This window comes from Pavona decussata, unplaced genomic scaffold, assembly GCF_977016875.1.
Source record: "Pavona decussata unplaced genomic scaffold, jaPavDecu1.1 SCAFFOLD_106, whole genome shotgun sequence".
NCBI classification, from domain to species: domain Eukaryota; kingdom Metazoa; phylum Cnidaria; class Anthozoa; order Scleractinia; family Agariciidae; genus Pavona; species Pavona decussata.
Window position 1 is genome coordinate 1,491,150 of NW_028145520.1, and position 13,262 is coordinate 1,504,411.

General features: G+C 39.0%; 1 protein-coding gene across 2 annotated transcripts in view; it reads right to left on the reverse strand.

Moving 5' to 3' along the window:
- Positions 1–13,262, reverse strand: part of LOC146471147 (uncharacterized) — a 31,646-nt gene that overhangs the window by 2,249 nt on the left and 16,135 nt on the right. The window contains exons 1-13 of one of the 2 annotated variants that reach the window (XM_085121162.1): positions 11,342–11,483; positions 11,185–11,237; positions 9,177–9,231; positions 8,183–8,239; positions 7,914–7,977; positions 5,024–5,108; positions 4,528–4,617; positions 4,263–4,310; positions 3,410–3,488; positions 2,792–2,851; positions 2,126–2,205; positions 1,282–1,355; positions 405–475 (exon numbers count right to left, since the gene is read on the reverse strand). In XM_085121162.1, coding sequence (XP_084977288.1) covers positions 405–475; positions 1,282–1,355; positions 2,126–2,205; positions 2,792–2,851; positions 3,410–3,488; positions 4,263–4,310; positions 4,528–4,617; positions 5,024–5,108; positions 7,914–7,977; positions 8,183–8,239; positions 9,177–9,231; positions 11,185–11,237; positions 11,342–11,386 — 861 coding nt within the window. In that variant the 5' untranslated portion in view covers positions 11,387–11,483. Of the gene's footprint in view, positions 1–404; positions 476–1,281; positions 1,356–2,125; positions 2,206–2,791; positions 2,852–3,409; positions 3,489–4,262; positions 4,311–4,527; positions 4,618–5,023; positions 5,109–7,913; positions 7,978–8,182; positions 8,240–9,176; positions 9,232–11,184; positions 11,238–11,341; positions 11,484–13,262 lie in introns of those variants that run through there. The other variant, XM_085121163.1, reaches the window with a different exon arrangement.

The following is a 13,262-nucleotide window of genomic DNA, read 5'->3' on the forward strand; positions in this document are numbered from 1 at the left end:
CGGGCCCGATAAGTAATTTTGGTGACAAATCTTTCTTAACAGAAGCCAATTTTTGTTAGCTTTGAATAATAAATTTTAAAATCTTATTATTCTATGAAAACATTGGCCAAGTACCATGTCTGTAATCACTGTGTAATCGGCAAAAAAACATTTATACTCATTTATACTTATCGGGCCCGGTAAGTTACCGGGACTTTTGAGAAATGGGCCCCTGGAGAGAAAAAGTATAAGTTATCGTAACATGATGCGATACGAATACCAACTTCTGGTTTACAAGGAAAGCCGTGCATTACACACTTAAGGGTCTGGAAGGTGTCTCAGAAACAAGACGAAACTTCAATCTGTCACTGTAACTTTTGATGATTTAGAGATGATTAAGTCCAATTAAGATTTCAGCCTTTTACCTTTATGTCAGCCCAGTGCAGTCTACTCCAAGTTTCCTTGTCTAATCCGAATGCAATGGCATTAATCAAACCTAAATTGAAACACAAAAAGAAAAATTAAAACAAGAAACACTGGAGCTAAGGAAATTTGAACCTGTTGGTGGTGTCAAGGAGAATCTGGCCACCAAAATCAACACTCGTAGTGGACGATTGCTGCGCTGATCAAACCTGAGCCAATTCGTAAGCAATTATAGATCTTATGAAAAAGAAATATATACCTCTTATTGGCACCAAACCCTTCAACATTCACAAAAATTCAACTTTTGTCACACAATCAAAAAAACTTATGGCCCCTCTGCTTACCTGGATCTCACAAGGAAAAACGCTTCTAGGGAAGCATTAGTGAAACTAAGAATAAGCAGCCACAAGCTTTTGATTGAAACAGGAAGATACGACAACATACCCCATAATGAAGGGGTGTGTAATGTTTGCAACTGTAAAACCATTGAAGATGAAATTCACTTTTTATTAGATTGCCCGAGCTATTCTTCTTTAAGAGATATTTTCTTTATTAAAATAGAACGGCTAGCTTTCCATTGTCACGACTGTTAACAAAAGAAACTTTACTATCGCATATAATGAACTCAACCAAGACTATTTTATAAGCACTCAATTAACTTCATTTCTTTCCTCGTGCTTCTAATTGAGAGATAAACGTCTCTCCGGAATGATTACTTCTACTGTATGAATATTTTAAAATAAGGACAGACTTCAGTTACTTTATTTGTTTCAGTTTTATTTTATTTTTTTATGAATCAATAATTAGTTATGGATAGCTTTTGTAATACTGTATTTGTGATAGTCATGCAAATCAGTTCAGCTTGTTGCTGTTGCTTACCAGTTAAAGGAAGAGAAATTACATGAAGGACAAGGAGAATGAAACTTGGTTCTGTTGAAACAGCGTTGTAAACTCTACAATAAAAGAAAAGATTTTATGACTGAGAAAAAGTCGATAACTACACATATGAGAGACATCTTAATGAGCGAAGATCTCGATATCTTAACGCTTAGGGACTTATTTGACGGAAACATCTGGTTGCGTCTGACATTTTCATAACTATCCAGTGAAGTAAATTGTTACATTTACTTGTAGATGGTCAGTCGCACACACATCGCATGCGACAAAATTGTAGCCACTGAATCCTAAAACGTAGATGCATCATCAAAGCGTCTTAGGAGTTCGCTACTGAAGTTTCTTTTCAATAACTTCAGATTTTTGGCTTCTGCGCAAACGTTGGTAAAACCTTCAGAAAACCTTAGCCAAAAGTGCTCGAAAAATCACTTGTATTAAATAAACCAGGCAAAAAACATGATGGCGTGAAAATTCATTTTCGAATTCTCTGTGAAATTTCGTTTCATTTCTCAGTGTAATTACTGTACCAACCCCTCATATATGTATAATCTTCAAAGCCTAATTTGTGTTCATACTGTCGCTCATAGTATTTTCGGAACGAAACAATCAGAGTAGAATTTAAAACAAGATCGGCTCGCCAACTGCTATTCAAGACTGCACTAAATCACTTGTGTCATCGGCAAAGCCTGGTATAACTAACAGCCAGAAACCACGCTATGATTGTTTGCCATTAAAACCAATTCTTTAGTTATGGAGATGCTAGTTCTGTTGGCGTGAAATTCTGGACCGAATCAATAACATTACGCGCTTATTTTGTTATTTTACTTACCTGTGGATAAAAGGAGCCATGGAAAGCACCAGGTAGATAAATGGATAGGCTAACATCGGCTTAACCTCGTTCATCCACAACTGAAAGACGACAACAGCTAAACTTAAATCACATTTATAAAATCTTTGCTTTTTCCAATTTAGGCTTGGGTTTAGTCTTAAAAGTGTATCCGGCCTTCATTATCATCAGAGTAACGGTGAATTTGTACTCGTTTAGATGGATCCTTTCAATAAAGGAGTGCATTTTCAAACTAGCAGAAGATAAATGAATATATATGCTTAATTTTAAAAAGTGTCACACAAGTGCAAATTTTAGCGCTGAAGCAGCGCTAATTGAGGACACTAGTGCGTATAATAGAAAACCTAAACTATAAACTGATTGTAAAAATTGAAATAACTGAGGCTACTGCTATTCATATTTACAGCTTGAAATGACCACAAAGAGACAGATGAGAATCGTGCAAAATATACTGAAAATAGGTGAATAAAAAAATACTACATTAAATATTTTAATTTAAAAAAAATGGTACGTACATTGAAAAATTCCATAAAAAAGTGTGAATAAAAATATATACATTCAAAACTAAATAAAATATATATATGATTCGTCTGTGTAGGAACTGTCTTCTCGACTTTTTCGGACAAAAATAATTGGACGAAAACAAACCGTTCTTTGTTGGAGTTCTGCGGGGTTATTCCTGCCGTGAACACCTTCCCAGCCATTTGCCTGAGGGAAAAAGTAGGCATAAAAATACTGATTCTAGAACTGAGTATGCATTACGCACGTCATATATGAACTCACGTTGTATCCAGTTAAGGCCCCACAGTAGCTCAGTCGTAAGAGAAACCGACAAGCGTATGGAAGGTTACCAGGAAGTCAAAACTGATAAGTTTACAAGAGCAAGGTCAGGGGACAGGAATAAGTTAGTTAGGGGTGTCAGGCTGCGAAAATAATATATTTGTTAAATTAACTTCATTGCTGTTTACTAGTTTCTTTGAGCTGTGGATCTCAGTAGAACTTGACGCTCACTTCACTATACTGTTCTCAGTTGGAAAGTCGTAAAGGAGACTGTTACTTCATTTCTTTCCCAACCAAGAAACTAAATTAAAGAGGCAACAAGCCCACAGTATTACACACCATCTTCAAAACCAGCGCATTTTCATGAGTTTGGCAAAAAATTCAAGCAATAACGCATAGACATATGACTCAACATTTTGCCACCAAATAATGGGTAACTTGTTCTGATTGAGCCTGAGCAGAGAAAGATTTTGAATTTTGACTCACCAGCCGCCAATATGTAACAAAAATGTAGATGTAGGCGATGAAAAGGCCAATAATACAAAGAAAAAGAGGTATGTAGTACCTGTTGATAAAAATATTAACAATTGAAATTTAGTTCCTCGTAATTTGGATTAAAATCCTTGATGCCGAATTCATACGAGTAGAAGGTCTAGACAATCTTTCCTCGGACAAAAAACTGCTGACTAAATACGGTTTGGACATATGTTACTTTGTAGACGGTAATTACATCGTTAAAACAATAAACTTTAATTATCCAGAGATACTATAAAGTGAACTTAAAGTGTTTCCCCAAACGCCCTAACAGAATAAAATAAATTGTGAAAAGATTTTCATGAACTCAAAATTTACTGATGAAGGGACAGTAGACCTCAAACGTCTGGACTTTTTAAAACATTCTCGGCGAAAGAAACTACTACTTCTTTTAAAGTGAGCTGTTGTCAGTTTTTTGGAAGAAGACACTGAAGTCTTCACAGAAAAAGAAAGATGTTTTGAAACCAGAGTTGAGGCATACCATCAAGTGTTTCAAGATAGTTGAGCGCGGTTTGACTGATTAAGCTTTGATTGCTAATATTCAAAAGCAGTGATTTCTAAAAAGTAAAACTGTCTTTGAAGATTTGTTTATCTACTTCTAGACCAGCCTTTCTCTGACTCTTGTCACTCCTGAACCATGAGGATTGGGTTAAAAACTACTAAATTCAACATCGACACAATTAAATACAGTAACACAGGAAAGGTAAAGTTGGTGACAGTCACCACGGCACTCAGAATTACAAATGTATTAACGAAAATATTTAGTCTTAATTGGACTACACTGACAAACAACAAATTTACTTACGTCGCAAATCGCCATACAGCGCTGTGCTTGACATTGCCTGAAACCCAACTAAAACAACAGCACACTCTATCAACCATCAGTTAAACCACAAGTATACAGGTATAACTGTATTTTACTCTTTGTGTCTTTTGCCGCTCATCGTGATCGTCAAAACCTTTTATATCCCAATTATCAAAGACTGCATTAATTAAACAAAAAACTAACAAATACACGAGATCTCAAAATATGAGGTAAAAAGTGGAATTGAATCGTTTGCTACCCTCACCACCAGGGCCCTGCAGGTCCGTAAATGTCTTCGCTGAATGGCAGACTGGCAACAATTAGTGGTAAGCCCCACGAAATCGCGTGATAGTACCTATAAACACACAAAAAACAATAAAGGGATGATCTTTTCAATTACCTAAGTTATGTGGGTTGAATTTGTTGTTGGTTCCCGTCGTTGCTCCGAAAGGTTTTTCTCTGGTCCTCAAAAACCAACATTTCCAAATTCTAGTTCGATCAGGATTATTACCAAGCACTTCATTATGAGCCTCTGGCTCAAGAGATTGAAAAAGCATTCCTCGCGTTGTTGACTTTACTTTTGATTGTCGGGACGGGCCGAAGTTTTCACAAGTGAAATCGAGACCTACGGAAGTCGATTTCGCTAGTCAGTACTTTTCGACCCAAGCGTCACGACAGCCTGTCCCTGGGTGGATGGATGGGAGAAGGTCTAACAAATTATCAGGTAGTTAACGAAAACGAAAAGGAATAGTGACACATACCGCTCCAATCTTTCGGCTCCGTCTCCTCGCATGGTTTTCCAAATATTGAACGTGATGCAGCAAACCCACGATAAGATTGCGAGCACTGGAAATGATAGCAACAATGTTATTCATTACAACGCAAAGTACCTCCTCTGATACTTATATGTCCACTAGCATCTGTAGTTCGTCACCTGGTTCGTCACATCAGCTACTGGCATTGCCGATCATGTGTCTATGCTGACGTAGAGAGACGACTATAAACGTTTTCCCTGATAGCGTACTACACACACAGTGCAGGTTTGAACGAATATGAACAGGCGACATAAGTGAAGTGGTCAGCTCAGGTGATCACTCAGCTAGCCTCCTGGCCCCAGTTGTTCAAAGAGTGGATAACTTTCTCTGGCGGTTAAATCGTTATCCAGCGGATAAAGTGTATTACTGAGTTGGAGTACATTTTATCCACAGGATATCGAGTTATCTGCTGATAACGTTATCCACTCTCAGAACAACAGTAGTAATAGAAGGCTGTTTAGTCCCTAACCGATCAGGACACAGTATCTGTACCTCGTGATGGGAATTGACCGAAAAAGCTTTGATAAAACTGAGAAACGAAAAAGCTTTGATAGAACTGAGAACTTACGTGAGAGGATTATCACCAGAGAAATTGGATGGATTTCTCATCAAGATGCAGACCTTGGATGAAACCTTCTCGGATTTTGCGACACCCGTCACTTATCGATGTTCCCAAACATACGACTCCACGTTCGTGTACGTACCTTTAGACAACAAAAACAACAACTGTGTGTATCCTGTGGGTAATCCTGCCATCATCACGCAACCAGAAGTACTGGAGAAAGGGGATGTATTATCAGAGTATTTTGGCTTGGTAAAATGTACCGTGCTACCCCCTTACGGTTTGCATTTTGCCATCTTACCGCATCGATGTGGGGGCAAGTTGACGTTTCCGTTATGCAGATCCTGCGTGGAGACACAGTTACTGCTACTCCTCACCCAAAGAACCAATTGCTGCCCTCACACAGAGGAGGAACGCGCGTTGACGGGTACGTGGTGTGTGGGTGAAAAACGTCATCATGTCCACACCAGACTTGACGTATCCATCCTTGAAGAGTTGATCTGGTGTGATGTCAACGTAACTTCGACTCATACTTCCTTGCTCATTCTCGTCCCAAAAACTCCACTCGATCAAATCGTTTTCCCAAATCTCCAATCGTTTGTGAGACAGGACGAGCCACGGGGATAGACAAGCTGCTCATACCCACCTGCCAACCGGGTTCTCTGAGAATCAGTGGATGATGTAGTCGGTTCTTGAATCGATGGGTTTGGTTGTCTGGAAACTCGTTTCGATTGGCTCGACTAGTCAACGTCACGTAAAACAAGGACATCATCACAATGTTTTTAACTCTTTGATCGCTACCCAACTGTTGTACTTATCGGGCCAACCTTTCCATTTCACCAACGCTTGACCTTTCTGCTTCTTAAGTACCTTTTCTACTCTAAATATGGAATCATCATCCATATATACTTTTTGTAGATCCTGCTCATAAAAAATTCCTTCCAAAGGCGTCTCTTCCAATTCGCGTATTTTATAGGTGTTGACAGGGCCACAAATGACACGATCCACCGTGAAGACCTCCTCGGTCCACCTGGGTAAATACCCCTTTTTGAAGGTACGATGCTTTTTGTTCAGACGTACTCGATCCCCAACACGGAATCTGGGTTTCTTTTTGACGGGTTTCAATCGTCGACTGTAAAGACGTTGCCATACTCTTCTCTCATTCTTGATCGTCACGTCTTTAGGAGGCATACCGATACTATCATGTTTCGTTGCATTGTAGCCCCTCACCAAAAATTGAAGCACATCTTCGTAACGGAGCGTGTTGGCTGAAGTAAAATAACGATACATATCAGTCTTCAAGGCGCGATTGAAACGCCCCACCACCGACGCTTTAACGTCTCCCTCCTAGGAGAAATGATGAATCTTTTCTTTTTCCGCAAAATTTTGGAACGTTCTATTGTACGATCCTACCAATCAACCTTAAGCCCAACGACGGAAAAGACGAAAACAAAGACGATTACCCAAAATCCGTGTGGGTGGAAAGCGAAAGAAAAGGAGAAAAACTACCAAAGATGACCTGGACGCTTAAGTACCATGGCTACGGTGGAAGGTCCCGTTTTCCCAAGAAGAAAGATCAGTGCAAAAAGGGCAAGAAAAATACCCCTACCTACTGTCAGAAAAATGATCAAAGTCAGCAAAGGGGGAATATGGTTGAACAGCAGAGCTACTCTAAATAGTCTCATCTCCAAGATCACGTGGGCTAAAGTACATCTCGTGCAATTGTTGAGACGTTGAAAAAGTCATTAAAAAATTCATTGATGGACATCACGTGTCGTCTTACTCGACCTTTGACCCTAGCGATGCGCATGCGCCACACCAAATAATGAAGTCATGTCATTATTTCTAAAAATAGATTTGATGACGTCACACTCCTTCATTCTGATTGGTCAATTCCCATCACGTGGTACGAATACTGTGTCTTGATTGGTTAGGGACTAAACAGCCTTCTATTACTACGTCGACCAGCCTTCTTTTACTACTAACAACCACCCTGGATGCCTTGACGGGGTCTTACATGCTAACCCGTGTGCCTTATTTAAGACAAACAGTTTTGTGCGGGTTTCCTACAACAGAGAAGGCAGGGGAAAGGTGAAAGCTCAACTCTTATTACAGTATATTTTTATCGTGCAGTGAGTAATACGTTTTGCTCACCTTGTTCACTTCGTACATTCTCAAGCCATTCAAGTGCATTCTAAAATGTTAAGTGATTATACTGAGGATTTACCTTGTTAAAGACAATACCATTATTGTAAAAAAATATTCGTGAGTTACCAAAGGACGTGAGAAGAAATGCTTGTGATTGACATAAGGGTCCTCTGTCTTGGGGGACTCCAGTCTGGGAAGAAAACAATCGACAGAGCGTTACCGAGAAGACTTCTTTGTTCTGATATCTGAGAAAGTAAAATGCTAGCTATTTTTTCAAGAATTTAGATTAATTTTGTCGTCTTTCTTTTCCATTATTTCAAGCGTACTGAACAGACTTACCGGAAAATTCATCATAAGTTTTGTTTCTAGTTGCCAATGTTAGCCTACTTGCTTACCAGCATAGTGCAGATACTTGCACCAAGAGCTGCAATGCTGAGTGCCAAGATCAAACGCTGAAATCAAAACAAAGAAACCGATCATTGTCGTCATTATGAACTTTAATAAAGGTAATGTCATAAACTTCATCATTGTCATGATCATCATCAATTTCGCAAATTAACTAATGTTTCCTTGACAGGATCTAGCATCTATGTTCAGTATGTTATGTAACGATTTCCTCTTCTTCTAACATCTTTCATGTAAGGGCGATTTTCTTCTCGCGAGCGCATCTATGAAGAAGAAACGTGGATTTACCAGGAAGGCAGCGTGGTCGAGTGGTTAGGGAGGAGGTCCCGGGTTCAAGTCCCGCTCTAACCGCTAGCTGGAGTTCTTCTTTGTTCCGAAGAACTTTCTGGAGTTATTTCTTTGTGAAGTTTCATGCTCGGCCCCATTAGCACTTATGCTATAAACACTGCCGAGGGTAAATTAAAGTTATTTATTTGTTTATGTACAAGACTGTAATTGAATGTACGTATTTGTCAAACGTGCGCACTGTAGGTATCTAGCTTTATCTACTCAACTAGAAAGTGGAACAGGATTGAAGGAAGTTTATAAAATGGCAGCAGTAAATGTAGCGAGGCTTACATCGTAAGACCAAAGAAACTGTTACATAAGCCTGAATTTTTTCAGGCTTTCTTTTCGCAACTGCTTAAGTTGCGTACTAACTGCGAGGACCTTTCTTCTATTTGATCTTTCATCCGCAATTCAAAATATACGTTTCATATATTTACACTCATTTATTCATCCTTCTTGGGAATTTTACGAACTCACAATATGACCAGTTCCCAGTTGGCTTTGTAGCTCAGTTGGTAGAGCACTGCACCGGCATGGCAGAGGTCATGGGTTCGAATCCCGTTCAAGCCTGAATTTTTTTCGGGCTTTCTTTTCATGCTAATTGCAAGGGTCTTTCTTCTATTTGATCTGTTACATAAAGTTTAAAAAATGTTGTACCTGGTTGAAAACTTTGTACTTCTTGAAAAGCCAGATGATGAATATAATAAACAAGCTGAAAAACAAGTATACAATTAAGGGAATTAAATGATGGAGCTTTACTGTGTAATTGAGCTTACAAATGCGCCAGACTGGAGGTTCGTTTCTCTATTTGCTGTGGCCCAAGGGCTTGGAAACGTTTTATAGGTACTTTAAACTTGGCACAGATATATTTCGACGTTCGAGAGAATCCTTATCGAGCTACTTAACATGACAACCTGTAATATTTAATACTGGCTTTGTAAAACACCGTGAACTGTTAACTGAGGTTGAAGATTTTCTGTGCACACTATAAATCTTCAACTTTACTGTGTCAGTGCTCTTTGATCGCTAACTGTGGTAGCCTTCCTTTCCACTGTGTGTGTGTGTTTTTTTTTAATCGTTTGTTTATTTATTATTTTTTTTTTTCTGTGGTCTTTTTTTTTTTTTGTTTAGGGACAGAGAGAAGACGTAAGAGAAAGAAGGACTTTTCAGGCCAAATGTCCTGATTTACCGTTTTGAAGTACGTCTTACCCGAATTCTTTATACTTGAAAATGAAATATTCAAAGAATTAATCAGTTAAAACAAAATTTCGAACGTAAGCCCTGGACATAGCTTACACAGCACCAGTTTGGAGAGATTTAATTTCGCTGCTTTTTGTATAACCCAGCCAGAGTATCCCGGCTCTTTAAAATTCTAAATTCACCTAAGGCACCACTTGCGAGACAAGTTGCGGACAAAACATTTACGCCTGAAACAGCCCCTCTTTGCGTCTTGTCCTGCAAACAAAAAATGCCCGGCGCTGAGTTGCAGAAAAAGTACTTTTCATTCTCCTTTTCGCAACGTTGCGAGATACATGGCAGCCTGTATGCTGCTACTTCCCTAGCAATGCTGTTGTCATTGTTACTCGCAAGTCGCAGAACAGATTTTCTCGTGAGCACCTTTAAGGAGGACTCTTTAAATTTTGAAGTGTCTTGTTTTGAAAAAGGGGCTTTTAACCTCTTTGGATAGTGATAATTCGGTGGTTAACGAAAATTGCGCCGTATATTTAATGATTCATGGAAAATACAGTTAGGCTAGCGTGTTTCGTTCAGTTACATTACAGGGACGGAAACAGAAAGGAGTGAGGTAAAAGTTTTGTGTGGAGAAATAGAAAACTACTACTGATTTAGATAATTCCCCGCATATTTGCTCTCCACAATCTGACAGCCTGGAGCGGAGGCTGCCAGGTGGAACACATCTTGCAGTCACCTCACTTTGACTGATTCATGTTTTAACCCACTTTCCTGTGTTAAAAACCTTTGCTGTAGTCAGCCTCTTAACGTGGCCAGATTTTCATGGACCGCCTTTGGTGACTGGATTAACAAGATTCCACTGTAAAGATCTGTCAGCGTAGAAAAGATCTCTATATTTTACAGAAATCTAACAAGAAAAACTCACGGATAATTGACGTAAGCATTGGCCTCAAATTCCTGCACGAAGCTTTTCTCAGTTATCAGTTCTTATTTCTTTATTTGGTTTCCTCAATATAAACTTATGGACTTCCTGTTTGATGCAATAATTAATTATAATTATAAAGTTGGAACAACATTTCTTGCCATACGGTAGAAATGCAAGCACCTCGCTTGGTCTCAGACATCTTAAATTTATTCGTAATGTTCTGTGGTTATTCAACTGTGTAAAGTAATTCTTCTCGGTTTTTCGTTTACAGTATTCACCACTTTAGTCGGGGGATAGTTTTCCGCCCTGTGTCACCAGACGGGAACCATGGTTTACAGCAGTCCGTGTAGTTCAAAACTGTCTTTATTGTTTATTTTTTTGTCTGTTTTTGGTCGAGATTTTTGCCAAACCCAGAGGAAATAAGTAAAACCTATTGTTTTTGTTAATTTGCATCAGGTTCGGCAAAAGTCAAGTGAGCTTTAACGCGGTATAAAATCTCGCTCACATAAATTCAGCTACTAAACAGGTCAAACTATCGATAGCAGTTACCTTCCGATCAGTTCCAGCAAAGACACAGTTTGTTTAACGGCATAGATTACCGTCTGAAAAACAAAAGAAGCGTTCCTGAATAATGTTGTAGATAGTAGACAAAGTTGTTATAACAATCAACTGGAATGTTGAATTACTGCATATATTCTTGACTTACACAGTGATGCGGATTGTCCATGAACGGCGTGCAGTTGCCTGTCATGTTGTTATTGAGGTATAAAGTATACTGTTACAAACAAGGAAGTTCACGTATGTTAGATCTCTTCGCATTAACTTTTCAAGGGCGGATGTCACGTGATGAAGCGGCTGGTAAGAGGTCCTGGGGACGAGTTTTGTTAATTTGATGCTTACAACGAAAAAAAAAAAAAACAAGTTGTGGATTCCATTGCACTGCATTGTACTGAGTACGTAAACTTGCCAAAATAAACTTAACTTTCCCTCGGACTGTTGGGCTGAGTGTGTTAGAATGTAAACTTGAGCAATTGTTGTCTCTAGCCCGTATTTCCGAAAAGCTCTTTTATTTGTACATTGGTTGAACGTGATATTGCAGAACTAGCTAGAACGCAGACAATTATCCATAAAAACAGGTCGGATGTCCATCACAAATACAGCATCCTTGTGTGTACAAGGCCGTAGCTAGCGGAGGGGCAAGGGGGGCAGTTGCCCCCCTAAAACAAATTGGACATTTTTTAACCTTTTCACTTTCTGGAGTGTTAAGTGTAAACTTTAATGTGATTACTTTACCTTTGCAACTTTCCACAACTGACTCGCTCGTCTTCATGAAACAGCAAACAAAAGGATAGCGATTTAAAGACAAAAGACCATTTACAGCCCCCTGTTTTCTCCTTGTGATTGTTAAGTTTAATATGGTTCCAGATAGAGACAATTGCTCAGGTTGTGGGAACCACAATCATAGAATCACGCACTGCCAACATCCAGCATCATCGTGCTAATGCAGGGTGGAGCTCTGACCGGACTAAAAATAATTACTAAAAGTGAATGTGTTCTTTCCTTCTTTTTCTTTTGTTGACATGCAATACAAGAAATTAAGGCTAAATTCGGACGATTCAACAAGGTTTGGTGCTTGCAGACAGGCAAGTAATGACAATGAGCATAGAGACCCGTCGTCTAAATGAAATACTAAGATATTACAAGAAGTTCCTCACATTTTATCTGAGGAATCAACCTATTTCTCAGCAGAAAGTGCAAAGTGGAAAAAGTACTATGAAAACATGCCGTTTGGAGAAAGCCCTGCAAATGCAAATTCAACTTTGTCTGCCTCTGACCCTCAGACATTTCCAGCCACTCACAAGATCCTCGCCATTCTTCTGACTACGCTCGTGGGAAGTATCAGTTGTGAACGTTCATTTTCAGTTCTAAGGCGTCTAAAATTGTGGAACCGTTCCACAATTACGTATAGTGGGCTATGGACGCTGCTCATTCAATTCGTGGGACGGAATACATTCCACAGTGAACCTAATGTCATTTATCATATGAAACAAAACTGGCCTAAATGACGGAACCTTACGTTTCGTCTGAGTTAGGTAATTTAAAGTATATGTTTTGTTCGGTAGAAGACTAACTTGAAAATTTACGATGGACTGAGAAAGAATTTTTTGAACGAAAATCCAACTGAGACCTCTTTTACACACGAAATAGACTAGTCCGGTTAGTAAACGATACTTGTTTGGTGTACGAAGGCCGAGATGTGTGTATTAACTTAACAAAACCTCGGAAATATTGCTCTAAGCTCTAAAAATTCCTGTCACATGATTTTACTCTTCAACGAAATTGATTGTTTTGACGAAATATTTCGTGGAAAATGCTGAAAATAGCATTTCCAAACGTCTAGAATTCAAGACCCCCCATTGCCAACCTCCCGTTACAAAAAAATCTAGCTACGGCCTTGGTGTAGGTTGGTAGTAGTTTGTCGCTAGTAGGATCACTTTGCATGATTGTTTTCAGAGGTATTTGACTAAAGTTCATTCGATCAACGACAACAAGTAGCATGAACGCTGTCATCTAAGTTCTACAGTAATTTTACTACTTCAATTTCTCCGCGCGAGAAATTTTTGTTC